The 27679-nt window shown below is 45.5% G+C and overlaps 1 protein-coding gene across 2 annotated transcripts; it reads right to left on the bottom strand.

Moving 5' to 3' along the window:
- Positions 1–1895: 1895 nt before the first annotated feature.
- MDM4 (MDM4 regulator of p53) lies at positions 1896–27598 on the bottom strand. Of its 2 annotated transcripts, none has more exons than XM_064472225.1 (11): positions 27438–27598; positions 21323–21429; positions 17820–17894; positions 16272–16405; positions 15753–15802; positions 12867–12928; positions 11998–12094; positions 10462–10622; positions 9760–9894; positions 8936–9016; positions 1896–7240 (listed from the first exon to the last, which is right to left on the bottom strand). In XM_064472225.1, the coding sequence occupies exons 2-11, from the start codon at positions 21395–21397 to the stop codon at positions 6686–6688; spliced, it is 1425 nt and encodes a 474-aa protein (XP_064328295.1). In that variant the 5' UTR covers positions 21398–21429; positions 27438–27598; the 3' UTR covers positions 1896–6685. The 2 variants fall into 2 exon arrangements, with proteins under 2 accessions (XP_064328295.1, XP_064328296.1); XM_064472226.1 differs by lacking the exon at positions 27438–27598 and adding an exon at positions 23303–23523.
- Positions 27599–27679: the final 81 nt, after the last annotated feature.

The following is a 27679-nucleotide window of genomic DNA, read 5'->3' as shown; positions in this document are numbered from 1 at the left end:
AGCAGCGGTGTGGCTCACAGCAGAGCGAGTTTCGGAGAGCTTTGATTTTACCCTGATGTCAACATTTGGGTCACTGACAACTCTGGAGGTGTTTGGATGAAGCGAGACTGTTTATTTTCAGTGGGCCGGGTTCTGCTGTGTGTTACCCCAAGGCAGAGGAGGAGAGTGCCGCTCCTGGCACAGGTTTTAGAGGGTGCTCCTGCACAGACCTGCCGCTGCTTAAGGGAGTTTGGGAGTGCCACAAACACTGCCCCAAAATAATCACTTTCCTACAAGATGAGAGAAAAAAGGGGCACGGTGAGGTGGAGGGATTTCAGGGGGCAGAAGCGTCGTGGGGTTGGAATACCAAACTCTGGCTACTCGACAGGCTACGGCAAAAAGAGATCCTTTATCTTCTAAGATACAGAACAGTATTTCCTCCCCACAGAAACACATCGTGGTTGCACCTGCAAGGAAGATGAAATGCTGCTGTTCCCTGTACGAGATGAACAGCCATCTCCCCTCAGCGTGCATCTGGCCAGCCTCCCGTTACGAAGCCAGATTCCGAGGTGAGCAACTCCACCTTGCTCCAATACCTTTTCTGTTAAAGCCGGGAGGATTTGTTTCGCCTGCGGCTGGCAGAGCTGCTGTTCACCCGGGGCGGGCAGAGCAAGGGTGGGGGATCTCACCGGCACAGCCCCTGGCAAACAGGACAGACGCAGATGCTCTCCTTTATGCAGCTCCTGTGCTTCGGAGCACGCTGGGACAGGTTGGCCTTGTTGGCAGAATGCAAGGAAAGGTTACGCAGAGGACTGTGGGGGCAGAGCCAGAAACTTCCCTGCAGGCTTAAGACTGGCAGAGGTTACCAGCAAGTCTAATTGCTGCTCTTTATAGCTGCTGCGGGACGGAGTGGAAACGGCTGCTGGGTACAGCCGAGCCGTCTGCCAACAAATGATCCTGGACACCAGCCCTACCTAAAGCTGCTCGTAGAAACACAGGCAGGGAACAAGCAGGGGCAGCTGGGTGGGACCATAAATACAACCAGCTCTGCCCTCTGCCAGCAGGTATCCCTGTGTCGGGGATGGGGGAACCAGCTCTGGTTCTGTTCTGATGCCACAGGTGGAGTTTTATTGTTTTCCTACAAAGCAATCAAGATGCTCTTCATTATGAAGCAGTATCTCCTCCTTGGCAAGCAACTGGTGATAAATCGCTGCTGGGCGTGTGTGGGGCTGGTTTACAACACAAAAGAGCGGAGTCCGCTCATCTGTCTTCCTCCTGATTACCTGCAGCCTGCTGGTCTCCACCAGCACCGTAAAAAAAGAGGCAAATAAAGCAAGCCAAACCCCAACCACGGGGCTCACGTCCCTCAGTGCAACCTATTTATGCCGACCTTAGAGGTTCAGCGTGTACAGGCCAGAGGCAAGGAGACGCGAGCTGCAAGGAAGCTGCCAGCACCCCGCTCCGTGCCGTGCACGGCCGGCGGGTGCCCTCTAGTGAGCTGCCTGTCCGGGCAGCCCGGCGTGCCGGGGTGCAGCGGGGTGCCGCCTGCAGCAGGGCTGCTTCCGTCCCACATGCCAAGCAAACAGCATTAAAAACAGTCGGGAGAAGGGCTAAGGAACCTCCCGGCACTACCACAAGCGAATGATGGGGTGGTTGCCTCTCCTGGGAAGCTGGAGCAGCTACAGCTGTTGGTGGCAATGGGACTGGGGAACCAGCTTAAATACAACACAGCAAGTACTTTTTCAAGCTGGCTCAGGAGAGGAAGCCTAAGCAGTTCCCCTGCTGCCATTCCTGCTGGCTTCTGCAAAACGCACGTAGTTGTGCTACAGCCTCCCCTCCCAGCCGCAGGGCAGGCGTGCCCTGGGAGGGATGGGAGGTGTCCCCCTCCCTGGAAAAGGACACACAGGAAGATCACAGGCTGCTTAACTTCCTTTACTTAAAGGTTTTCCCCGAAACGCAGTACAAATGAAAAAATAAACCTATTATCATAGAATGCGCTCAATTTAATTAAATTCATGATGTGCGGGGCACAAAAACAGGTCATCAATTTTGTGATACATGCCTTTCTTTAAATAGTGCAAACACACAGATGTTTAGCAAGCGCTCCTGCTTGTTATTGCAGTGACCTTGTGGGTGTACACTGAGACATGGAGTTTTTCTAAACAAGAAAAAATATATCTGGGAACAACAGGCTGCAGGGAAGGGTACTGGGGAGATCCAGCAGGAAAACACTTTCCAGAACAGCAAGTCTTTATCTTTGCCAGAGGTACAACATGTTCCAGCCGCCTTCGTGCACCTTCTCAGACCGATCCTCAGACGTGGTTATGTATTCTAGGTGTCGGAGACTCTGAAGATTCAGGGGTTTAGAGGGCTCCATCTTCTTAAAGCACCAGTGTGGCAGGCATGGGGCATCCCCACAGACGTGTGGGCAGCAAGTGCACATTACCAGGGTAAAATAGCACAGAAAAACAGGTCTGCAGTCACAACAGCTGCCTGTATTAACCATAATAAGGTGCAGAGAGCAGGCCGATGGGATGCGTAACCCAGCTTGTGGCAGCCGACTCTTCTGCTGGTCAGACACTGCCACCGGGCCGCAAGCAGGGTCTCCCGCTTGTTTGCAAAGGAGAGCAAGCAAAATTCCAGCCATTGTGGACAGATAACCGAAGAAGGATTTCCAGAGCAGAAACGCTGCTGTCCGAAGGTCATGTGTGCTTCCAGAGCTGTTCTAAACACAGTTTATCACCCCCATATAATCTGTGGGTCTCATTCTTGCTCTTGATAGAACAACCTCGCAGTACCTCCTTTTCAAGGATCCCGATGCTGCTTGCCAACATCCAGGTGGCTGAAGAGCATGCACAGGACTCGAGGAGTTCCTTGCTCAGCTTATGGATGAAGAGAGAATGAAGACCAGTGCCCTGGCTCTTCCTTCAATCGCTTAATCATGGCATCTTCCAAAATGGTCAGCCTTCACTGAAGGCCTCTAGTGAGAGCATTTTGCTTTTTCTTCCAGGACTGGAAGATGAAGCTCAGAACAGGCAGAGTGTGAGCAGGCAAGACCAAGCTACCCCAATGGGTTTTAAGACACTCAGTTTCCACTCCATTTCCACTTCTATTTGTCCAACAGCCACTTTTTCTCTGCAAGGACAGCTTTTCAGTAGCAGATACAATCTATGCTGGATGCAGAAGGATGGAGCAGACCCTGGCAAGATGTATTATGGTTTCCATCACAGGCATGCACCGTAATAAATACGTTAGGCAGGCAGAAAGTTCATTGCTGTCTTTGTGGAAACACCCATTTCAGAATAAATAAGCACTCGGGGGGGGGCTGCTCCAGAGGATCTTTGTAGGGCTTTGTTGAGGCCAAATTGGCTCAATAATACAGCGGGTGGACACTGAGATTTTTGAAGAAGGAGCTGAAGAAAAGGCTGATGTGCTCTGTGTGTCAGTAAACAAGAGTCACCGAGAGTAACTGAGAAGAGGCACTTAAACCAGAAAGACTGTCAGGAGTAAATGCCAAGTGCGTACCTCTGGCTGCCAATACGGAGAGTTTACATATACATATGGTTTCATGCTGCAGAGCACTATAATGTGCTGTACGGCACTATACAGCTGCGAGCTTCATGGTTCCCATACTATTTTTAAATCCCCACCAAAGTACGAAATATGCTGGTTCTGGGCATAACTGGTGCCCAAACTTCTGGCTGAAAAGCTAAAGGATCTAGTAAATGAAACCTGGCCTACACGTCCACTTGTGCTAGTGAGACTTCAGCGGGTTCCTGAGGAACAGCAACCAATGTCACTGAAGAAAAAGCAGTGAAGCAGATAAACCTTCCTAATGTGGGCATCAAAAGTCAGCTGCGCTCAACGCTTCTCCAGACACGCAGCAATGACTGCTAAGGACTACCAAAGACCTCTTCTCTCATATTGCACTTCATAGTGAAACCACTGTAAGAGAGAAGAACTGTCATCTGCTACGAGACGCCAATGACTTACTCAGAGAACCCGAGTTCGCACCCATCTCGGGGAAATGCTCAGCTCTTCCAAAAAACAGGTGTCTGAATTAGGACTCCACATCAACTGCCATGTCTGTAGAACAGGAAAGTAACAGCACCGCCTGGCCAGTCTCTCATCTGCACTGCCACAGAAGTATTGCAGCTGAGTGCTCTGAGCTAGTTCTTCAATCCGTACATTAAGCCTGTACTTCCTAAAATTGCTACTTATTTAGACTTAAGTTAAAGCAATAAAACATTCTTCTCCCCTTCTCCTGCACCAAAACAAACCGCCCGCCCCACCCCCCTCCCCCAAGCCCCAGCCACAACCTGGGCAGTTACAGTTACACACGACGTGCTTCCACTGCAGTAGCTTATTCTTCTATAGAAAGGAAAATAAACTGTAACATTGTGATATCTTATGCCCACTATTTCAGTTAAAAAGAACTAAGAACTCGACAAATGCATGTTGTAAACACCACGGTTACACTGAACAAGAAATCACAGATACAAAGATCGTTACACTGAAAGTTATCCTGCAAGTTTGCTTTTTACCACAAACTGCCACACTGACAACAATTTTCATTTAACGATGGAATCTGCCTACAGATCTCGGTCAGATTTTGGTAGGGATATTCAACCCTGTTACTGGAAACTCTCCTGACTTCTTTTTTTCAGTCAACACAAAATTACTGGCTTTTCAGTGTGGCCAGACCTGAACAGTTCAGTAAAACTGCTTTTAGCAAAACATTTATTCTTGGAAGCAATCGGGGCGAGGGGGAATTCACAGTATTCAAAAGTGCGCCACAACGCACCCTGCTGAGCCAAAGACACTTAAAAGGAAAGGAAACTACCCAAAAAGGGAAAAAACTACCTGACGGGAACTCCCTTCTGTATTCCAGGCGGTAATGCTGGTGATCTTAGCATGATTAAAGTGCACCACCAGCAATTTCAGAGTCTTTTAGTTAAGGGAGCAATATATCAGCTTTTCCATGTGGAATGATTCCCATGGACTCCCAGATAGCGAGCCAAAACACCAGACAGATATACTCTGATTTTTAAAACACAACTGTAAATAACAGCTAACAATAATAGCCTAAATTATAGCGAACATAGAAATAATCATAATACTATGCGAAATATAAAGTAGACCTGACTTTTGGCAGTGATAGGCAGTGACTGCATATAGCACCTACTCCGAGAAACAACTTCGATGTCGCAGTTTGCTGGGACCTTCTGCTGGGCAGATTCTGGGGCCTCCACTGCACGCCTGACCTGCTAGGGCTGCGCCAGGGCACAAGGAGTGTGGGAAATCACAGGGAAAGAGCCTTGAGAAGCACCGAGATACTAGCATTGTCTTTTTTTTTTTCCTGTCTTCAGGTGTACTTTATAGATCAGAGAGGGAATTATAGAGAAGATGAGAAAACGGGGTTTATTCTAGACACCGGACTGAATTCAAACACCTGTATACCTGAAAGGTGAAGGCACTATTGCTACTGCTGCATCATGCAGGCCCTCCAAAGCCCTGGAGAACAGGAAGGCTGAGGAAGATCTGAGCACACTCTAGGATATGATCTCAGAAAAGGGTTAGACCTTTTTAAACTGCAAGTTCTAGCTGAGTTTTAACAGCAAGTAGAGCAACCATGCACAGCTCTCTGAAGGGCAACGTAAATGCTGCAAACAGATTTGAAGCGTTAAATCACAGGGAAAGAAAATTGGCGCAGAAAATTAAAAAAGCTAACATGAAGCACACAGCCCATAGGCTGCAAATGGTGCTTTAGAGGAATTATTTTTTTCCTTCAAAGGCCCATATCCTGTTTTTAAAGCACTCTAAAGTGAGCATCTTCCATCTAGGCTGGCCTGACGCTATGAGGCAGGTAGAAGCACAGACATATGAAAACATCCCAAAGCATACATAGAGCTGTTACAGCTGGCAGACCAGATCCTGAGCTGACATTGGACAGGCTTCATCAGAGCTATGCAAGATGACACAGAACTGTATTTAAATGAAAAAAAGGATCAACAGAAATTAAAATAGAAATTAAAAGATTCAACAACAAAGCAAAGTATTCTTTTTGCCATCTGGTATGTGATCTCAGATAGATACGGATTAGAAGTTTGGGTGGACTTATTTCAAGTCTAGGAGCAAGAGGACCTTCACCTTACCTAACAAACTTACATTAAACAAAAAAACATTTCAGAAACCAACTTATTTACTTCTCACTGCCCTCAGGAGAACTGATCCTTGGAGAAATGGCTTACCTATATTGCAAAAACCGTGGTCTACCCTTCCCGCCCACCCTCTTTCCCACCCCCTTTAGAAAGCATTGCACAGGGCTTAACTTACTGGGAGAACAACACTCCATCAGCCAAAGCTGTAACTCTTTCCAAGACTTGTTTTCTGCAAGGACCAGTTGTCAGAACAGAGAATCCTAGCGACACCACTGAGCTGAAATTAGAAGATTTAGACAATTTCAAAGCTAGGGTATTAATATCAACGTGCTGGTCACTCCCTGCTCCATACAGGCTTTCATTTAAATGGACATTGAGAAGTGAATGCTGCTTCCTTTAATGCAAAGAGTTCTTCAGTGTTCTTCGTCAGATTTGAATCTTAATTCTCTTTGGTATTCACCGGTTGAGCTCTGAAGTTAGGGTTTGTGCGAGTGCAAGGAAGTCTGTGTGCTATCTTTTGGTGGGGAAGGCCTGAACTGGCTCAACTACCCCATAAAGATCCTGATCACCATCTCAATCTCTTTCCTGCACACTGGGCAAGGCGATCTCTTTTTCTTCAGCATCTTTGCACACTTGAAACAGGCCACAAGGTGCGCAGTCCTTCCATGGACAATATTCCCATCCCGTGGTCTGTTATGGCATAAGAAGCAAGGATTCAGTAATTTTTTTATGCTCTCTAAAGACTGTATTTCTTCCTCCTTTTTATGCTCAGTGAAATGCAACAGAGACTCCTTGCTTTCACATTCTTGTGCCAAATCCAAAGACTCGATAGAGCTGCAGGGATCTACACGTGACTTGTTTTCTACCACGTACAGGTCTTTGGGTTGGCCAACTGGAGCAGAAATAGTCCTTCGGCAGTCGGGGACATCTATCCCTTCATCACCGTTTTTGTTTTGCATAGCATCAATGTTGGACAGAGAAAGAGAATGAGCCAGTTTGGGACAATCTGAGTACCAGTCTTTCCGTAAGGCCCAGCAGCGGTAACAGTACCGTTTGCCTGGAGAGTTAAATTTCTTGCATTTGGTGCATTGCCAGCAGTCCTGAGGAATGATTGAGGCAGACAAAGAAGCAGCAAGTTAGTGTATTCTTGCATACGACTCGTTTCCTCTACATAGGAAAAGCAGCAAAGAAGATTCATCAAGAAAGGACATTTATTACCTAGTATAAGCTTGCGAACGCAGGATTGCTAGTCTGATCACCAGCACCTCAGAAAGCCTGACGAGAATTTGACTACCCCTGTGCATTCTACAGATGCAGATGTCTTAAGCATTAAAATCTGTCCTTCCTTCCTCCCAGCCTTCAAGCACTCTAGAAGAATACAATGTTCTCAAGCTGTGCAGTTTATTGAATTTTCAGTATCTCACTCTAAATTCAAGGGTAGAGCTCCTGGAATGAGCCAGGAATGTATTTCCCAGACTCGCTAATCACTTAGCATCTGTTGAATCTGCACAACTAACAGCGGCTTACTTGATTACCCCGCATAGCAAGGGCAAGAGTTGCCCAAGTTCAGAGCTATGATTCAGCTGTCCAATGTCAGGGACATCCTAATTTATCAAGCATGCACAGTCTAAAAAATAATGATAAAGAATTGTGGTGCCATCAGCTGCAAAGCGTATCATGATACACTTTTGCTGACTTACAACAAAACCTCAAAAAGGCAGCCTGAAGGACTGGGAGAAAAAAAGGACAAATGAAAGAACACAAATTTGGTGTCCCTCAGTATTTATCATGAGGTAACTCAGAAGAGGAATGGGGTGGTGGGGAGGGGTGACAACCCAGTAATTACTGCTTATTCTCTCTTTCCGCCTTGTTTTTTCGTTTAAACAGGGAAAGCAGCTGTGGTCTGTCCTTAGAGAGGCGCTGCAAGGGCAAAGACGTTACACCAGCAGGTATGCAGGCTCTCCTCCTGGCAAAGGCCATACAAGTATCTCAGGTTACTGAGAGTGAGATGAGCAGTGGATTCTCTTCTCATCCCAGAGCCTACCACAAAACAACTGACAGCCTCAGAGCTGGCCTGGACACCCAGGACTCTGTGGAACCCTGACACAGAAATTTCCAGTAACAAGGCTTTTTGAGTATGAGCACTTCAGTGATTACAAAGTGCCTACCTTAGATTTCTGAATCTCTACCTCTATACTCCAGATTTCCTTTCAGAGGACAATACAGAATTAACCTTATTAGAACATACATGGATATTGTTAATACTAACTTCATATACCATTAGACTGACCGTGCTGGAAACTGAGGGCCTAATCTTCATTCACTTCCTGGGTGTGTGAAGGGACAAGTTAAATCATGAGTGAAAAGCCCTGGCTGCCCGTGCTGACACCACACCACCCTGCGCAAAAGGGATGAGCAATGCAGAAACAAGGACCCTAATCTCCTAGACAAAAACCCCTCCTCGCTAGAGCACGTATAAATTCTCTCACATTGCCACAAAAAGTAGCTGAAATCACGTAAGTTCCGGGCCTGCTCTGTGAGCAGGAGAGACACTTGGTGTCTTTGGACTGGGTGGGTCAGAGCATTCATGGGCTGCCACTGCTCAATGCCCACCCGGTTTAGAATTTAATAGAGCCCTATCCAAAATGAGCCAGACCAGATCAAACAAATCCCTACATTCCTTCACATAGGTTACAAAAACCACAACCAACAGTAGCTGTAGGATGAGTTTTTCCAACTACAGCTGGGACAGCAGCACACTCCACGCGAAGAACGCTGACCTAAAGGATGCCTACCTCAGAAGTAGCTTCTGTGTCTGTGTCATCGCTTAAGCACTGGGAATCCTCAAAGTCATGCAAACATGCATCCTCAGTCACCTGGAAAGAGGGACGCGTTGTTAGAGGGGCACAATAATCACAATAATCTGTATTTATGATGTGCCTGGCACTGCACACCAAAACTAAAATGACTACATCATCACCATGAGAATTAAGCCATTTCTAGAAGTGAATGAAAACCCATTTTATGTACTATATCTATTCCAGAATGATAACTGCGGCTGGGCTGGTTTACAGTCGTATTTGCCTGTGGTCAACTCATCCCTCTCTCTGATGCACGTAAGAACCATACAGATACAGACATACACACCTGAGTGGTCCTACTCATTTCCATGGAAGAAATCATGAACTCAATCCTTTTAACACACATTTTATTAATTACTCCTGACCAATCTTATACCACCTCAGCGAGCAGAATGAGGCCACCCTATCCTTACACTGAATGCTAACACAACGTAAACCGACATTCGCCTCTTCAAGTCTTTCATATATTAGTCTTGCAGATAATGGCTAGAAAGAAAGTAAAGTTGCTGCTAGAGTTTAATTAATTTTAAATTAATTTTGTGCCTTGAAAATACATACATTTAAACCAAAATCAAGCAGACTGACTACACAGGAAAGCTACCACTCCCATGTACGGAATGGTGACAGCCTTTTCTAAACACGGTTTAAACTCTGGGTGGTTATAGATCTAGCTCCTCCAAAAACAGCACTGCATGATGAGATCAATTAAACAAAGCCAACCTGTGGAACACATGCACTGTGGCTGTTTGAAGAGGTACCTTTTTGTCAACTTCTTTTACTTCCTCACAGTCAACTGTTTCCACCTTGACTGCAGCACTGCTCTGATCCGACGGACATTCGTTGAGGAACCACAAGTCATCAGTAGTATCTGAAACAATGGCAGTGTCTATGTCCTGTTGGAAAAGAAACAGAAGAGACCACTTAGAGCTCAAGTTAGCAGCAGCAGGTACCAACACCGCAGCCATCGCAACAGCGAGTGCCTCTCCCCTTTTCCTCCCTAACAGCCTTCTCAGCCCTGGGCTGCTTCTCCAGTCATGCCTGGGAGAGGCAGGGGCAGCTCACTACCCTCACCAAGACACCCCTTTTTGCAAGCAGCACTATGCTCCTTCCCCTGGCTAGCTGGCCATACAGCAGCTGGCCACCACGCTACAGCCACCTGCACCGCGTAACAACTTTCAACCCAGAAGAGGGGCAACTCCTGAAACGCAACCAATGCTCTGGAGTGCAGAAGGACCTCTGACGGCTGAACACAGCCTTCAGAGAGCGCCTAGTTTATTTAAGAACAAACACTAAAGGTAACCAACCACCTGATGTGAAAGGCTGGGACAGGAACACACAAGGGAGAGGCTGAAAATCCTGGAGTGGGAAGGGGAAAGAAAGAACAAGAGTATTTTATTTACTTGGAACCCAAAAGAGGAGAGGAAGAGAATACAGCGCACCTATTTAAAATGTCTACACACCTGGTTAGTCTGAATATCTGTTGATCCATTACTTCTGGACTTGTAATTGCTTCTGAGGTTGCCTAAAAACCACCATGGAAGACCAGCTACATCCCATTCCTCAAACACTAGGTCCAGTTTAGGCTTCTTGCTTTTAGAGAGGTTTTCTATTAAGTCTTTGTCTGTAAGAGCCAAGTAGAATCTAAGTCATGCCACACCTACATTATTTAAGAAACTAGCAGAGAAAAATTTGGCCCCATCTGATTTTAGAAATCCTTCTTCCTCCTTCTTACAGCCAGTTACTGCAAAGAGCTTTGGGGTTTGTATGAGTGTACTGGGATGTCACATCTGCTGCACATCTGTACTCGTGTACCTACCCAAGTGAACCTGGCGAAACAGTCACTGCACAGCCATCAGAGAAGCACCCCAGTGTTCCCAGTGTCTCTATAATGGTATCAGTTCTCTTTAGCTTTATCTTACTTTTAAGACTCGATACAGAAACAGGAACTTCTTTCAGAGCTCTAACCAAGCCAACACTGAGTAGATTTCTTGGGTGACTTAAGCCACAGAAAGAACTGGTTTGAATTTAATTGAAATTTCCAGTGAAGGGAGCTCCTGAATTCCCAAACCAGGCTCAAAATAGGAAGCAGGAAGGTAAGAATTCATCCTCCATAACCCCATGCTTCAGCCTCCTTTTTAGCCCGTGCAGTTTAGTCTATGATCCTAAACTCGGCAGTCTGAATTTCAAGATAACCTTGAATCTCTCTCTCTTTAGTGCCAAGAGTTTCAAAGGCACAGACAAGGACTGTTACTACCTCTTTTGTACACGCAGCCAGGAAAATAGCTACCACTCTCATTTGATCTGGAAACACCCACACTTGCAAAGAAGATTTGGTTTTACAAATTAGGTTCCTTGATATCAGAACGACATGAGAATAGAAAGTAGAAAAACAGGAAAAATGCTTCTGTGACATCAGAAATCCATATGAGTGAACCAGCAAGAAATCCCCAGGCATTAAAACAAAGGAAATGTCTAAGTATGAAGGAGCTGTATTACACTTAAGCTGGATAGAAAAAAAATTCCATTGTTATTCAGTTCCCTGACTGGTTTGCAGGTAATGACTGCAGACGGCTCAGGCTGTGTTCTGTGTAATCAGAGGAGAGAATCCCTTGGGAAGATAAATAGATACAAGTATAATTTCAGCATTTAAACTACCCTTCAGCAAGGTCTGTAGATTTTTCATGGCATTGTTTAGTGATAGATGTGCTTTTGGGGCTTAACCTGCCATTTTATTCAAAATGTTTGTTTATTTATGAGACCAAATATCCAAGCTAGAAAACACGTCTATCATAAAATACCTCTGGCAAACATTTGCAGTTCTCTCAATCTTTAGCATAAAATGATGATTTTTAAAGATTAAGTTCCACAACAGGCTTTTATTAGTCTCCCAACACCCTCCTCCAGCATTCTGATGATGCAGAGCTCAACGTGTCACACTCGAGAAGGAGCAGCAGAGCTTGTACACATTGTGTTACTGCAGAAAAGCTGGCACTCACCTTCATAATTCTCACATTTTTGCTCTGAGGTAGACAAAGCAGAAGCATTGCTTTCGCCCTCCATGATGCCAGTGTCAGAAGCTTCCTGCCGGCTACACTGCATGAAGGAAGGAAAAAAAACATGTTAGTCCATCAGAGCTTATAGGGACAAGGGGATGTAGCACTTCCATTCCGAGTCACCAGCTGCAGTACAAGACCAAGAAGTTATGAAGAGAAATAAAAGTCTCTGAACAAAAACTATACACTATTAACCCTTTAAGCAGGCTAATGCACTTGTAAATCAGCACAAACAATATACTTGCAACCTAGGAAAAATCTTAAGATCGGCAAAAGTCCAAAAGTTGCCATCTTTATTGCAGTAGTACTCTGTGTGCATCTTTGTGACTCCCTGGCCCCCAGTGTGAACGGACACCTCCCGGATCAGACTACCTTAATCCCAAAATACACCTGGAAACAAGTTTGAATGCGCAAAGATTTTTCCTAGGTTTCAGACTCTGCCTGAAAGCTTCTGAAAACAATCCTACTAAACACAAAACTCGTTCACACATTTTAGAAAGCTTAATTATTTGGCAATTCCTACTCAGAGAGGGGATGGGAGAGAGGGGGGAAAGACATGAAAATACAGAGCACGCTGGAGGAACTGAGGACTAGAAGTGCTACACCCCAGAGAAACGCGCTCAGAGACTGGTACTCTGTTATGAAGAGAACAGAGAAGGGTCACTCTGTCCCTGCTCTGTGGACTCCAAGAACTTTTCAGGAAGGTGAGGACCTGGCAGCCAAGCAGCACAAAGTTCTGGCAGTCCACCATGCACAGGTACAGAGAAGGGGCACTCTGTACAACAAAATAAACCACCAGGCAGTGGGTTTACCTTCAGCTGGTCTTGGCTTGGCTTATCGACGCTCTGTTCCTTTGCGAGATTCTGTGCAGCATCTAGATGGCAGGTAAAACAAAAGAAAAAACCTTCCCTGGTAATAACCATTCTCACAACACAGAGGGTCTTCAGCAAGCAACCAACGAGCCAGGCTTGGCAGACCTCTAAGTAACCCTTTAAGAGAAACAGAACCCTTTCTTCCTTAGAGAGCTGGCCATTTCCTAGAGAGGCATTACTCCAGTATTCCCTAGGCTTTGCTAGGTACATATGGAGGCATTAGCCTATGGAATAGAGAGTCTGTGCCTCCTCAGAGATGAAGCTTGATGAAACCTCACAGCATCTAAGAACCTTCTTCCCAATGTGAAAAACTATTCTTTTTCCTACAGGCTGTCCTCCCATCACACGTTCTAGGTCCTTTAGACAAGAGGTTTGCATGGAGGCAGAAACCCAGAGCAAGAGCAGAGGGTGGGGACTCTCACTTGAGGGCTGGACCAGATCCATGCTGAAGAAGGTGAACACAGAAGAGTAAGATTTTTATAAAGACCTGAGGACACCATCTCTTTCAGCTTATGCTGAGACAGGAAAAACATCTTTCTTAAAGGGTGTGGGAATGACTAGGCTAAAGAAGGGAAAATTCCATGCACAGCAAGCCCTTTCCTGGGTAACTGTGTACACATCTGTAAAACATCTTAATCCAGATGATCATGCTGGCCCCAAGAGTTAATTAAAAGGCCAACCTAAATAGCAAGGACAACCAAATTAACAGAAATCTTTCTACATAATAGGAGAGATGCACTTAGGAAGCCTACCCTCTAAACAGAATGACTTGCTAGAGAACAAAAGATACAAGGATGGCTCCTGCTTCTCCCCTTTCAATTTAGCAGAGAAATCCCCTGCTGAATGCCAAGCAGACATGAAGAGTCTGATTCACACCATGAATCATGGCACCAATACTGCTATAGGCAGAAAAGTGGACCACAAAGTGGTCCATAAAATGAGCCAAAACACAGGACCACAAAATGACATGGCTCTATCCCATATTCTTTGCCCTCCATGCATTAGTTCAGCTTTCCTTTCTTCCCTTCCATCACCCTACAGCTTCTGTAGTCACCGATGATTTAATACCTGAAGGAAAACAGAAGCCAATTGGCTCATCTGTAATTGCTTTGGCTCTGCATGGGCATTAGAAGAGGTGAAGACTTACTCTTCTAACACTTTACAAGTAATGCAAACTAGCCTTAGACACCATTGTCCTTAAAGTGAGGTATTCCTAAATACACCTTGTGCGAGTCACTTAGAGTGAAAGCTAGCCAAGTAAGGACACCATCTGATAAAGAGCATTATGTAAGAGTTTAGTCCTCAGTATCAAGATGTACTGCAGTCACTTTCCTTTCTACAAGTGTACTTAAAAGAAGTGGCCAAGATAATCTGCAAAATGATGTGCTGATAAGCACTGATTTGGCTAATGAATACAAGCAGCTATTACAAAACGTGAAACATGAAGACCTCTTTAAGCCCTACGGCACTTCTAGTTTTTCCTTCGTTACAAGATAGGAATAACAATACCTAGAGTCATCCTTCCTATCTATTTGTCAAAGGTCTGGTCTGCCAAGCTTGTTTCGTTTTATAGTCACACACATACACAAGCAGACACGGTGGTATAACTCAGTGATCATCTCCCTAAAGGAACAGTACTTCCTTTGGTAGGTTTAAAAATAGTTACACCATGACTGGACCACGCACACAGAGCCAGCCACGCGCACGCAGACACATGCACGCACCAAGCAGAAGGGGACAGGGCAGCAGAGGAGAGAGAGTTTTGCTGGGATCCTTTGCTCTCCACATACACTGCCTATAGGGAAGACACCAGGGCATCACCAGCGAGGGAGACAGCACTCACACAGTTACTCTGTAGGTAGCATGTTTAGACGAGAGTCCACTTAGGAAGATTCTTCTATCTAAATAGTGGAAGGAGGGGACCTCAGAGGCACCAATACATGGCTCAAAGCAGAGGACTAAGCTGTTTAGGGCCACGTTTTCTCAGTGTCTAAATTTGCACAAGTTTTTATGCACGTGTGCAAAAATAGAATATGCACTTATGAAGAACTAAGACCATATTAGCTGCTTAGAGACCCCAGGAAGTATGGCACAAGACTCCGCAACTCTCCTGGTGCAGCTCCCGCAGGATTTGCACACCTATAGTTTCATCAGAGGTTTTTTTTTTTTTTTTTTCCAAATGAAGATTACCAGCCATACAGTAGAAACTGGCTGCAAGGAAGCAATCAGCTGAGATTAATTTAAAAATCCATTTTAATTTATGACTGAAGGACTTTTGATGTAGATAGATTTGATTTCTCTTATGAGCTGGGAAAGTAACAGTGACCTTTAAAGTTTCAAGTGTTCAATTAAAGTCCAGACCTCTTTGGCTCGCAGAACTAGGCTGGGTTTCCAGCACTCTTACATTCAGTCTCAAGACTATGAAAGTATAAAACGAGGTGAGAGCGAGAAGTTGCCGCATGCTATGAAACTGAGAAAAAACAGAAATCAATAATGATTTGGATGGGATACTTCAGCCACGTTGATTTGTACATCCACACTTTTTAGCTCTATCAGTGTGCTTCCAGACAGAGCGTTTCTGCTGCTCCGAGGTTTGGCCATTGGTTATAGGCAGCCACGTTACTCAAACAGCTAACTGACTTCATATCACAGCTACTGATGGTGGACACACAGAAAAGACACATACTCAAAGAGATTGTCTTGTCAAAGCCTTCATTAGCAGTTTGTTCCAACTTCAGAAACATTTCTCTTTTCTGAATATCATTACTTACCCAAGTTACATCAACACTACATTGAATATACTTGCCCATACTGTGACAAACCTACCTGCCATTGCAGCAGAAGTCAGGTTCCGTTTCAACATGTCATAGACTGGGCTGTGGGAAAGAAGGCGACAGCTGAGTATACTCACAAAACCAAACAGCACTACCCTTTTGAACCAGGGACAGAAATTCTCTTTTTATTATCCAGAGAGACAGTGGAAACTGCGGTGGGGTTTTTTTTTTGCCACCCCTAAATGCTTGCTACAGAGAATTCTAGCTTAGAACTTAATTGAAGGATGCAGATTTTCACTTAAGTGTGAGATCAAGGGCCTGAGAAGATGCACAAATAAAAGGGGGAAGAGATGCCACCTCAAGCAGCTCTCTGCCTGGACCAGGCAGAACTGGCTCTTCAGAACAAAGGAGCTAAACTCGAACTCATCAAATGCATTCCCAATAAGCCGCTGAGCAGGGCACTTGGTATTCACGGAGGTTTACGTGACAGGGAACAGAAACAATGACACCAAGAGTCTCCTGTCTCGGCACCTCTATAACACAACGTACGTTAAAGGTCACTTTTTCCTACCTTGGATCTTTTACAGAGAAGCTCTCCAGTCCCAGCAGCTCTCCTAGCTGATCTCCTCCACAGTAGACCATGTGCTGCTGTCTTTTGTCATATAGCTGCCTCACCATTATGTACTGTCCCAGGTAATGCATAACCTGTGCACACATAAAATACCATTAGCCATATCTGCAGTTGAAACCAAACCACCAAAGACCCTGGAAATTAGCTTTAGTTTGATATTTGTCTCCTGCTACCCTCTACAGTGTGAGGCAAATAGTACCTGCTTATTACGGACATCTGCAATTCGTTGGTGCCTTCCAGCCAAGGGAGCTGCGCTTTACCACATTGCTCTAAGTACGTATAATATGTAACTATTAACCCTTGACAAGAAGGAAGACTGGGATGAAGATGGATAAATAGAAGTCAGTCTGCTACCCCACATTAAAACGAAACACCATGTGGATGATAAAGCGTTTATCTGGGCAGTCTCCCTCGGTGAGAGCTGCAGATGGAGACTGCTGCTGTTCAACTCAGAGTAAAGAAGAGAAGGAAGTAGGCAGGGAGGAGGCAGAAGGTATCCCTGGTTAAAAGGATAAGCTATTACTAAAGGATGACCACAAGTTACTGTGCTGTCCCTCAGGAGACAGTTTGCAAGATGCAAAAATAAGTGCATCAGTATCACAAAGAAAGACAGAGAGAAACATCTTCTGAGAGCCAGTGGACACTGCCAGTGAGGAACCCAGAGTACAAGAGGAGAGAGCAAAGTGCATTAAGCATAATATACGCAGGTTCCACCCCCCTCTCCCACTGAAGTGACCCTCCTGAATGATAGTGTCACCAAAAAGTTGCTAAGGGTACTCCATTCACTGCAGAAAACACTGACTTAACTGAGTTAAAATGTTAATCTATACAAGTAACCTGCATTTAATACTCAGCTCCCCCCCATTAAAGCCACTCAATTTGTTTCTGCAGAATTTTTTAGAAGCTAAATATTTAAATGCATAAGTGTTTAAAGTAAGTCACAGGGCTCTGCAAGAATATTTGACACATTCATAATGAAAAACCATTGCATTTAATTCTTTGCAGACAGGATATTCTTGTAAATCACAGTGTCATTTTTTTAATCTTGTACACATATTGCATTTTAATCTTAAAATAAATGAATTCACAGGGTCTCTTAGGTTTAGCTGACAAGTCATTCTGAAGGAAAGTTAAAGAAAAATATCAACTAGAATTCCCTTTTTAAGGGTTTCACGCACTGAGCAGAGAGCAAGACAACTGAACAGAATCTCCTACACGCTCTCAGGAATGTGGCTATCCCACCTCTCTCTAAAGAGGTTACTGATTTTCAAGGATAATTTTCTTTAATATTTCACACTCCTATTCCAATTCCCCCGGAGGGCCCTCAAGATAATTTATGATCAACAAAAGGGTAAGGTATCCCTATTTTGCATATAGGGCTTCAAAGTACAGAAAAATTAGTAGCCAGTCCCATCCCTTCCCCACAAAGAGCCGTCTCCCAAACAACCAGGGACAGGCCCAGTTTCAGTGCCTAGAACCTGCGCCCACCTCCTTCAGCGTGAAGGTTTCGCCTTGGGCGCCTGCAGCCTGCAGAATCTTCAGAAGCGGCAGTTTGGGTCGCACCTAAAACACAAAGCCGAGAGTTTTGTTGGAATGACACAAAGCAGTGCCCTGCTGAGAGAAAGCACATCCTCCTGGCACGCATGGATGCGTATCACAGCTAACAAACCCAAGCTGCCCAAGTCAACCTGCGTGAGACACCAAGCTGACAACCCTGGTACGAGCTGGAGGTCTTGGGGAAACCCTGCTTGCCTCAGGCTAACCTGCTGATGGCTGCAATTCTTTTTTACAGGTAATCTGCATGGACAACCGCTTAAAAAGGAGTTAGAAGGACTGAAAATCAGCACAATCATTCTGACTCAAGTGCAAGACAACAAAAGCCAATGAATTTGGGAAGCCAGCCCTAACGGCTTTAATCACTCACATTGTCCCATTAACTTTGATGTCACTCATCCGGTGAGGGAAGACTGGAAACTCAGACCCTTGGTATGGATTCCCAGGCAGTGACTAACCGAATTTACTGAGTCATATATTCAGGAGCAATGATGCTGCATTCAGATGCCACTACCAGAGCAGCACGCCTGAATTTTTGCAATTAGTGCAAGTGAACAGATTGGCTCTGCTCCGTACAGACCTTAGGGAGTACATATTATTAGGATCCATGAATTGGCACATAATAATAAAACCGCATTAAACACAAGGTGTAGTTAATTAACACCAAGGATCAGAACCTGTATTTTCTGTGGATCTCACTCATCAAAAAAAATCTTTGTTACATAAAATGTAAAGCACTCTGGAATGATGCAACTGCTCCACAACCCCTTTCAGTTTCACCCACACACCCAAGTAGCTTTAAGCAGCAGATGAGACAGATGATACTATATAAAACAGCAGCAAGTTTTAAATAGCTATCTCCCCCCTACTTTGCTACTTCATCTACTCCACAAGAATTTCAACAATTCCAAGGAGAGCGCCACCGCATGATCTAATGCTTTGTGTTCCCTAAAAATGTCAGAAAGCCCCCACTTTCTCTGAGTGCTACGCAATCGCATGCAATTTTGTACACTAACGAACAGGTTTCCCACACTGAATCTCTTCCTCTGTTCTCCTTGTCTATCAGGTGCCAATACAGCAAGATACTTCAATCTGTCACTGGACACAAAGTCCAGTCCTCAGCACAGAATGTTCATTGCTGTTTCCCCTTTGACAAGGCTTACGCTTTCTCAAGGCATGTAATCTGTGCTGGGCAGGAAAAGGCTCTTACCTCTCAATGTGAGGTGGGTACACCTGTGTCTCATACCCACCCCTCCTTTATGCCTATATAAATGCAATCACAATCCCTACTCCCTTTCCCAAGCAGTAGAGCCTGCCTGCAGCCCTCCGACGTCTCCTCAAGAAACAGCCTGAGCTTCAGCACCATTTTTCTGCACAAGGTAAGAGCAGGTTTTGGTTGATTGTCACAAAAAAAGTGCAGCACAGCCTGGGATCCACCTGGCTGGAGAGCAGCTCTGTGGGAAGGGACCTGGGGGCCCTGGTGGGGGGAAGCTCAATGTGAGCGAACAGTGGCTGCTGCGGCCAAGGCGGCCAACAGGGTGCTGGGTTGCATCAGAAAGGGCATCGCCAGCAGAGATGAAGAAGTCATCATCCCGCTCTACTCAGCGCTTGCCAGGCCACACCTGGGGCGCTGCGTACAGTTCTGGTCCCCGCTGTACAGAAAGGATGGGGCCAGGCTGGAAGGGGCCCAGAGAAGGGCCACCAAGATGATCCAAGGACTGGGAAGCTGCCGTACGAGGACAGGCTGGGAGAGCTGGGTTTGTTCAGCCTTGAGAAAAGGAGGCTCAGAGGGGATCTCATCCCCACGTACCAGGACTTAAGGGGCAGCTACAAAGAAGATGGAGACTCCCTTTTTACACAGAGTCCCGTGGAGAGGACAAGGGGGATGGACACAAGCTGCTCTTGGGGAGATTCCCATTGGACACGAGAGGGAAGTGTTTCACAGTGAGGACAGTCACCACTGGAATAATCTCCCCATGGAAGGGGTTGACTCGGCCCCGTTGGACACCTTCAAGAGTCGTCTGGACAGGGTGCTGGGCCGTCTTGTCTAGACTGCTCATCCTAGAAAGGTTGGACTAGATGATCCCTGAGGTCCCTTCCAACCTGGCATTCTGTGATTCTGTGAAATGTCATTTGTCACCCAGCTATCTGACAGGATCTTGGCAAGGTGTTTGTTCCACTGTTTTCTAATATTGTAAAAAAAATCCTCATCTTTTCTGTGAATGTGCCTGGTCTGCCTGTTTTCTCATTATTGTGTTTGTTAAAGGCATTTTCAAACTTGAACAGAACAGCTTGTGTCCATCCCCAAGTCTCTTTCTCAAGAACAGCTTTTTCTCTAGCAAAAAGCTCAGCGCAACTGAAGTAAGCGCTTGTATCAGCACGTGGTTTTTAATAAGATGAAATTATGTGTTTACATGTCTCTAATGACCACTCTCAAATGGATTTTGAAGTAACTTCTTATAAATCTCTTTCAGATTAAAGAAGCAACCTAGTTAGCTTGATCACTTTAAAATGGGCCCTTAGCTACGACTGCACAGCCAAAATGGAAGTGTTTATTCTGCACTGCCTAGGACACTGAGTGTTGACAATCAATATTTTGCTACTAATATCAGAGCCTATTTACTTATTTTTTTCATGCAGAGTGAGCTGAATAAACTTATGCATCAATTCCACATAGGACTTGGCTACGTTTCAAAGCTTCTAAATTAAGCTTCAGATGGGTTCTAAATTAAGCTTCAGATGGGAGGATGTTTCAACTTCCCATCAGCTTATTTCCACTCCTACCACATCCCCTCATGTTGTGGAGACATTAATAGGCTCAGGAAGGCTGGATGCCTGTCTTGGAGATACCTTCCTGATTTTTAGACCAGATTTCTACTGTTACTGTTTGCAAATTTCTCTTCTCTGACTGTCAACATGGTGTTGAGCCATACTCAAAGTACACACCTGCCACGCTGGCCTTGGCTCGCAGCGACAACTACCTTTTGTTCCAGGGACACTCTAGGAATAGTCAATAACATGAGTACTACGCGTGCGATACCTACCTAAGTTGACTCCAAAAAAGGCATGGGGATGCATTACTGGCTAAACAAAAGTTCAGCATACAAGGTTACAAAGCTCCAACACAACTGTCGCAAGTAGTCCAGCACTTGGAGGAATGCTGTATGTGGAATACTTCTGGTACAGGTCCAGCACAAAAATATGTATTACACAATTTCTTGTATGGCCAGTTTTAAATGCTTTTCCCCTCCTTCCCCTTTTAGAATGTTCATAAATCATTGATCTGATAGTGAAAGGTAATACAACTCCTCAGGATAAAAGCCCAATTCTGTTAGGCTAAATTCTTCTCACTTAAATGTACTCAGGAGAGCTTTGTCTTGATGGAAGAAACCACCACTTTAGTGAGGAGAAAACAGTGAAGTGGGAGAGATAATTACCTGGTTAACTTGTCCGAGCGTGACTCCGTGGGCATTCTCAGCTGGTGGATGCTGGGCAGAGCTGGAAGATGTCATTGTGGCAGTGATTAGCTGTTTATAGCACAAACCTATAAATGAGAAGGTTCATGCACCAGTTAAATTGAGAAACCTTGTCTTGAGTTTAACCACTTCCACTTCTTAGAAGCTTCAGGAAACCAGTGTTTAAAATTAGCCCTGCATGTGTTATCTTAAATGCCTGCTGTATAATGCTGATGTTACTGTGCCCCTCACCTGCTCCGTCCAAACTGACCTGCTTTGTCCTACCCAAGCTGCATCCAGCTGCCCAGCGCCTGTGGAACAGCCATGTGAGAACAACTGGGACAGATCTGCTGTGGCACTGAGGGTGCTTTGACTCTGCCCATCTCTAGGAGTGGCACAACATGGTGAGGAACTTGGAGACCTGCCAGGTCAAGGGAACTACCAGTCTCTACCAGGACATTGGCAAACTCTTAACTTGGTGAAATCCTTGAGTCAGAGGCAGGGAAATAGAAACTGAGTCACAATCAACCACAATGGAAATCTTCACAAGACAGCAACCCCCTGACTGCCCAAAAGGAGGGGTAGCCAGTGCTGATGGCAATGATTAACACATTCCTCACTTGCTTTTCCAAGAGCTGAAAACCTGCTAAAGCTGCTGCAGTCTTCATCCCAAGTGACTAGATGCAGGCTACAAATTAACATTTTTAACAGCATTACTGAGTGAGCAGGTGAAATGCTCCTTTCCTGGAAAGGAACAAAAGGGGAAGTCCTGCAGCTATTTGAATTTGTCAAGCCCTATCAGTTTCAGTAGCCACCCAAAGAGCACATCTTCATATGCTGAATGATCTGTAATGACTCATGTTCACAGCACAATCCAGTTCAATCTACCCCACACAACAGGTTTGAAAACTTATTTATATTTAAACAGAAAGGATGGTATAAATTAACTAGCCACTGAAAAAAAAGTAACTTGAACCTGTTGGAGAAGGAACTTAAGTCTTGACCCCTCAGTCTCGGCACTAAAGCTCAGACCAGTATACCTGGTAAAATTGTTGTGTCCCTGGACCTAGTTACAATAAAGTCTCCATTTCAGTGTGAATCTGGTTGTGCTTCTGCAGGCAATATCAAAACAAGCCCTGCAACTGCTGTTTTCGTAAACTTAAGGCTAGAGCAAGCGATGAACTAAAAAGACTGGCTCCTGAACAAGTTTTTACTCTGTGGAATCTGGAAGAAGCATCAACTTTTAACCCATGCAGCGGTTTAAATTACATTTGAAAATATAAAGCCAAAAACTTTCAAAGCAATATCTAAACTGTCTTTCACAGAATTTTCCAGATATAGTAAATGTATTTGTTATTACTACATCAGTTACAAAGAATGTGAGCCAGTATGATCAGCTACATTAAAAAGTGAATACTAAGAAAATAACCAGATTATGCCTGAGGAATGTAACCAAACACTTCAGATGTAGACAAAACAGGCTGAACATCTATCTAGCAGGCAGTGGAGAAACCTCAGTAATGACAAAAATCTGAGCTTTGGCACCAATTCAAGTTACTGACTGCTGGTAACCATTCAGCTCCTACCCCTCTGCTGCCCCATCTATTAAAAAGGACTTACAACTTTGTTAGAGGCTTCTGATAATTCTTATAGCATTACATTTCTCTGAAGTAAGGCACTACCAGGAATAAAATCATTCCCAAAGATCAAACATACCTCTAAATATCTAGGAAAGCTTGATTACAGCATTTCAAATGTTCAAGTCTGGTAAATAACATAGATAGTGAGAAGATCTAGGTAATAACTCAAAGTGACTTACAACAGCTAAAACCACTTCCCTGTTATCAGCGCCTTAAATCTTAAATAAGGCTTCTCCTTGACAATGCACGTTGCAACACAAACTCTCCCCAGGATCCTCTACAAGCCGAGTACTTTGTACCAGCTGCAGACTAACTTACCAACCTTGACCTTCTCTGCTCTAAGGAGTATCACTGCGATGGGCCAGCTGCTGCCTCCGTTTCCCAGGCAGTGCCTTTGCTCCTGCCAAGAAGAGTCTGCGGGTCCTTGCGCAGGAGAGCAGCTCCAGCAGCCCTGGAGGGTGCTCGGTGAAGCCTCCCCAGGAGCTCTGCCACGCCTGGCTGGGCTCCCAGTCCTGCTGATGCTCTGGGCTCTGAGTCGCTCTTTCAAAAACCGCTCCTGCCTCCAACTCATCTAGTCAGGAAAGGGAGTCACGAAATACATCAGCTTCTGATAAGAGCTTGAGTCGGTGTGAAAAACCAGACAAAACGAGGGAGAAAAGCAGTGGATTTCCTCTCCACCCTGCATTCCTGGAAAGGGGCTCCGCTGCCCCTGGGTTAGGAGAGTCAAGTAAAGATTGCTTTAACTGTTTCAATACTGGTTTTATTACAGAAAGGCAGGCGGGTTAGTGCCTTACCTCCAGTCTTTACAGATAAATTGTATTTTTAGTAAGTTTGATTCTTAGTAATATTAATTTCTAATTAAAGGAAGTTAGTCTTCAGATTACTGAATGCTATCTTCCCAAGCACGCGAGCTCTAAATCATGCCTAGGCTGCAGATACCACCAAGATTTATGGAGGCAGCCACCAGTTGTTGTCCTGCCACGGCAGAAAATGTCACTTCTGATACCACCCTTTGTACACAAGTGGGCCAGAAACACAAATGGTGGAAATTCCTAGAAAAATTAGAATCTTCTTGCTCAGTGAGCCCCATTTAATTTTCCCTGCTACTCTATTTTGCCACCTATTTTATGTCAAATATTTTACCTTACAACCCTGGAAGTGTCTGAACTAACTTGCAGGCAGCTGAACGAAGCACCAGTGAACTTACCGCTGTTCCCCTCTATAGCTTTGGAGCTACATATGTAAGAAAATGACACTGGGCCAGAGTAACGACTCCGAGGAAACCATGAATCACATAGGAGTCATGAACGAACCATTTTTTCCACTTGAACACTTTATATGGTCATGCACACAAGTTGTCTGCCTGGTTTGTGAGTAAAAGTTCCTTCTCTTAAGAGATCAAAACCCCACTAGACCACAGCTTTTGCTGCTTGCAGAAGGAAACGCTTGAGACAAAAGACCTCAACAGACCCAGGAGGGTGCATGGACTTTTCTCAACAGCAGTGCCTGAAAAGTTGAAGCTAGACTTCTAAATCAAGTCCAGCTTCTGTTTTAAAATCTCCTTTCAAGGAAAGAATATGGTTTCTAACTTCTGCACAAAGTGAAAACACAGCAGGGAGTGTAAACTAGAGACTGTTCAGTGTATCTGCGGACCCTGTGGTGGCTCACTGCAACGATGGGTTAAGGTCTGACATTTCAGTCTTGCCCTCAGTTAACATCATTCTTTTTCATGCTTTCAAATAAAGCAAAATTTCTACTGAAACCAAACTTGCAGTCTCATGCACAGTATCCTGCAGAGAGCAGCCCTGGAGGGAAGGCTTTAAACAAGCACTAATCTGACAATTGAGTCAGAGCTAATTAGGTTTGTCCCTATCGGTGTGAGTCCCTGTGTGTTTTCATGCCTGCAAGTCCTCCTGCCCACCGGGCGGGTGACAGAAACATCATTACTCCTCCCTGTAAACCACACCTTACTACATTCTTAGCTCCGTCACTGCTGTCACAGTCCTGCTACCTTTCTCTGGGCCATATATTTCACTGGATCACATCACTGTGCTCCCAACAAGTTAATACATGTCCTTTGAGAGCTGCCCAACGCCAGCCAAGGAAACATCGAAGTTGTCCTTCCACTGTCACCTCCCAACAAATGCTGCCTGTCGCGATTTTACTCCATGAGACCTTGCAAGTGTTGGCTGTTTTTTTAGGAGCTCCTGGCTGGAAAGTGGCAGCAGGAGGAGCGAAAACTGGGCTGTGAATTACATGGGTTAACAGATTTCACACTTTACAGACTGCTTGACTTCAATTTTTGCTGTCCTGTGCTCAGTTAAGTGCTCTAATTTGTTGCTTTGATATTGACTTGGGAGTCAATCAGGAAAAATATCCAGAGAAAAGCCCAATTTCACTACAGAGAAGTCCTTTAATGCATTATTTACGGTAACAAAAGGCAGGGCTACTACTTTTAATATTTAGCTAAAACACTGATTTAAAGAGTTCCTTTTTGGCACCTGCTCTGGTGTAAAGTCCAGATCTTCTAATACAAAAAATATTTTAATTCTGAATTTCACTTGACATGAGTTTTGTTACTGACAGGACGCATCTGCCACGAGTTGTGTGCTGCCCCCCAAAGGTCTGCCAATAATGCACCAAAATTAGCCAACCTTTGATAAATGTTCATAGTTAACAAATACAACTGTTATGCAATACTCTTTATTGCGAAACACATTAAGTAGGGGAGAAAACAAAACTGATCGTTTCAATTAAAAAAGGCACACTAGCAAATTGCTCTGCAAATCTCCCTAAATCAGCTGTTGCTGACGGTATGTGTTGCTGGTGATGTCTGGAACGGGGCAGCACTTCCAACCCAGGGCACAGAGCCTTGTTTTCGTTTACCTCTATTTTTACAGATGAATTTGGGCTTTCCTCGGGATCGCTTTTCCCAAGAGCAGATACTTCATTAAAGGAACATCAAATCGATACCACTATTTTAACACATTCAACCACGGAGCAAGAAGTAGTTAAATCACGAAAACAAGCTTCTTCACCAGGTAAGGGCTATATAATACCCTGAAATGACTGTGCTGACTCTTCCTGTCGCACTTCAGTTTGACTCATAAGTTCTAATAACCACCTATTTTATGCAGCAGTGAGAAATAAGAAAAGCCCTTATTTTAACCACATCTTCAGCAGGACTAGCTGCACGATGTTTCACTTACGAGTCTGCATATTGCTGGACATCTAGGGGCTTTTGCTCTACTCTTAACAGTTGCTAAATATACAGGCGTTCACTCGAAGTCCTATTACGTCTCTGTTTGCCACACAAAGTCCACAGCATGCTTCTGAAGAAGCAGGCACTTGGGATATGAGTTTTAACCCCTTTCGATCCGCACATTTCCCATGCAGGCTGCTAGCAATAGGGCAGCGCTCGGCACCTGCCCTACCTGGCAGGAACAGTCGACTCTGCCCCGCTTGGAGCAGGGCCACCTACGGTGGCAACGCAGTAACTTGGAGCTGCTGGAAAGCATTAAATGAGCAAATACCACAGCAGAAAGACAGCCAAGTTCTTCTAACAGCCCTCAGTTCTGCACTACCCCAGACAGCCTGAAAGTACTTCGTCACCGGTAATACTGCACTTAGAGCAGCTATTTCCAACCGTTAAACTGCACAGCGTTTTGCCCTGGAAAAGCACGGCAGTGTTTAAGGTTTAAATCATGGTGTGAAAGACGACACGTGGCAACAAACAGTCGCTGTCAGCTCTCTGCTGTAGTCTGGTCACACCACATTGCTCTGAAACATCTACTCTAAATGCTGACAAAGTTTTCGGTGCTGCAGTCAACCATTAGGTATGCAAAAGATGAGGACGCAAAAAACGTGTTCTGGAAAAGATGCAATAATGCAAAACCACTTGTGTTTACTTTTATTACTGGAGTATATGGTATAAGCATCGGCTAACTGCTAAAGCGTAAGCTGTCAGGCAACAGTAAGATGTCCTTATAAGCATTCAGCAGGAAACAGAATAATACTTAAAAGTTTGGAAGCATGTTTGTGAATGGCACAGCTCTCGGAGCATGACTTCACGGAGGCAGAGCCCTGGCTGTTTCCAGCACAAGCAAGGGAATGGTGCAGAGCACTTGTAGTCGTTGGAATGACGCTACTGAAACGCAATTTATTCCAAGAGGGAAGCTTTGGGTCTTGCTTTTGGCACTTGATTTCTGACACCGCTCGGTGTCAGAAGCCGGGGGCGAGGCTCCTGCTCTCCCGGGCCCGCTCCTGCGGCGGGGGGCAGCTCTCCGCCGACACCACCCCTCCATCCCTGCACCCCCGGGACCTCCGCATCCCCCACCGCGCCTCGCTCCTGGCCCCTCGGTCGCCTTCGCCCCCCGCCGCCCTCCCCCGGGCCGGCCCGGCCCGCTCGGCCCCGGGGCGCTGCACCCCCGAGCCCCGGCCTCCCGCGGCGGGCTCACCCTATAGCTGCTCCATGGGCCCCAGGTCGCCCTGCAGCCCGGGGTCGGGTCGGGGGACGGGGGATGGACCCCTACATCCCCCGACGGCTCCTCTCCACCATCTTAGCAGGGCTCCGGGCCGCCACTTCCCCTCGCAGGCAACATGGCTGCGCCGCCGCTTCCGCGGGGGCGCCATAGAGCGGACCGGAAGCTGCTCCTAGAGAGGACGGGATCCCTGCGGGGGGTGCGCGCCCGCCCCCTCA

The sequence above is a fragment of the Phalacrocorax carbo genome, chromosome 23, assembly GCF_963921805.1.
Source record: "Phalacrocorax carbo chromosome 23, bPhaCar2.1, whole genome shotgun sequence".
NCBI classification, from domain to species: Eukaryota; Metazoa; Chordata; class Aves; order Suliformes; family Phalacrocoracidae; genus Phalacrocorax; species Phalacrocorax carbo.
The sequence above is the reverse complement of the archived record's forward strand: the minus strand, read 5'-3'. Positions and strand labels throughout refer to the sequence as shown.

Coding starts and splice junctions, on each gene's coding strand:
- MDM4 (XM_064472225.1), bottom strand. CDS start 21,397: ATGACATCTTCCAGCTCTGCCCAGCATCCACCAGCTGAGAATGCCCAC. Junction 17,895..21,322: donor CGCTCGGACAAGTTAACCAG/GTAATTATCTCT, acceptor TTTGTGTTTTAG/GTGCGACCCAAACTGCCGCT. Junction 7,241..8,935: donor ACACAGAAGCTACTTCTGAG/GTAGGCATCCTT, acceptor ATCATTCCTCAG/GACTGCTGGCAATGCACCAA.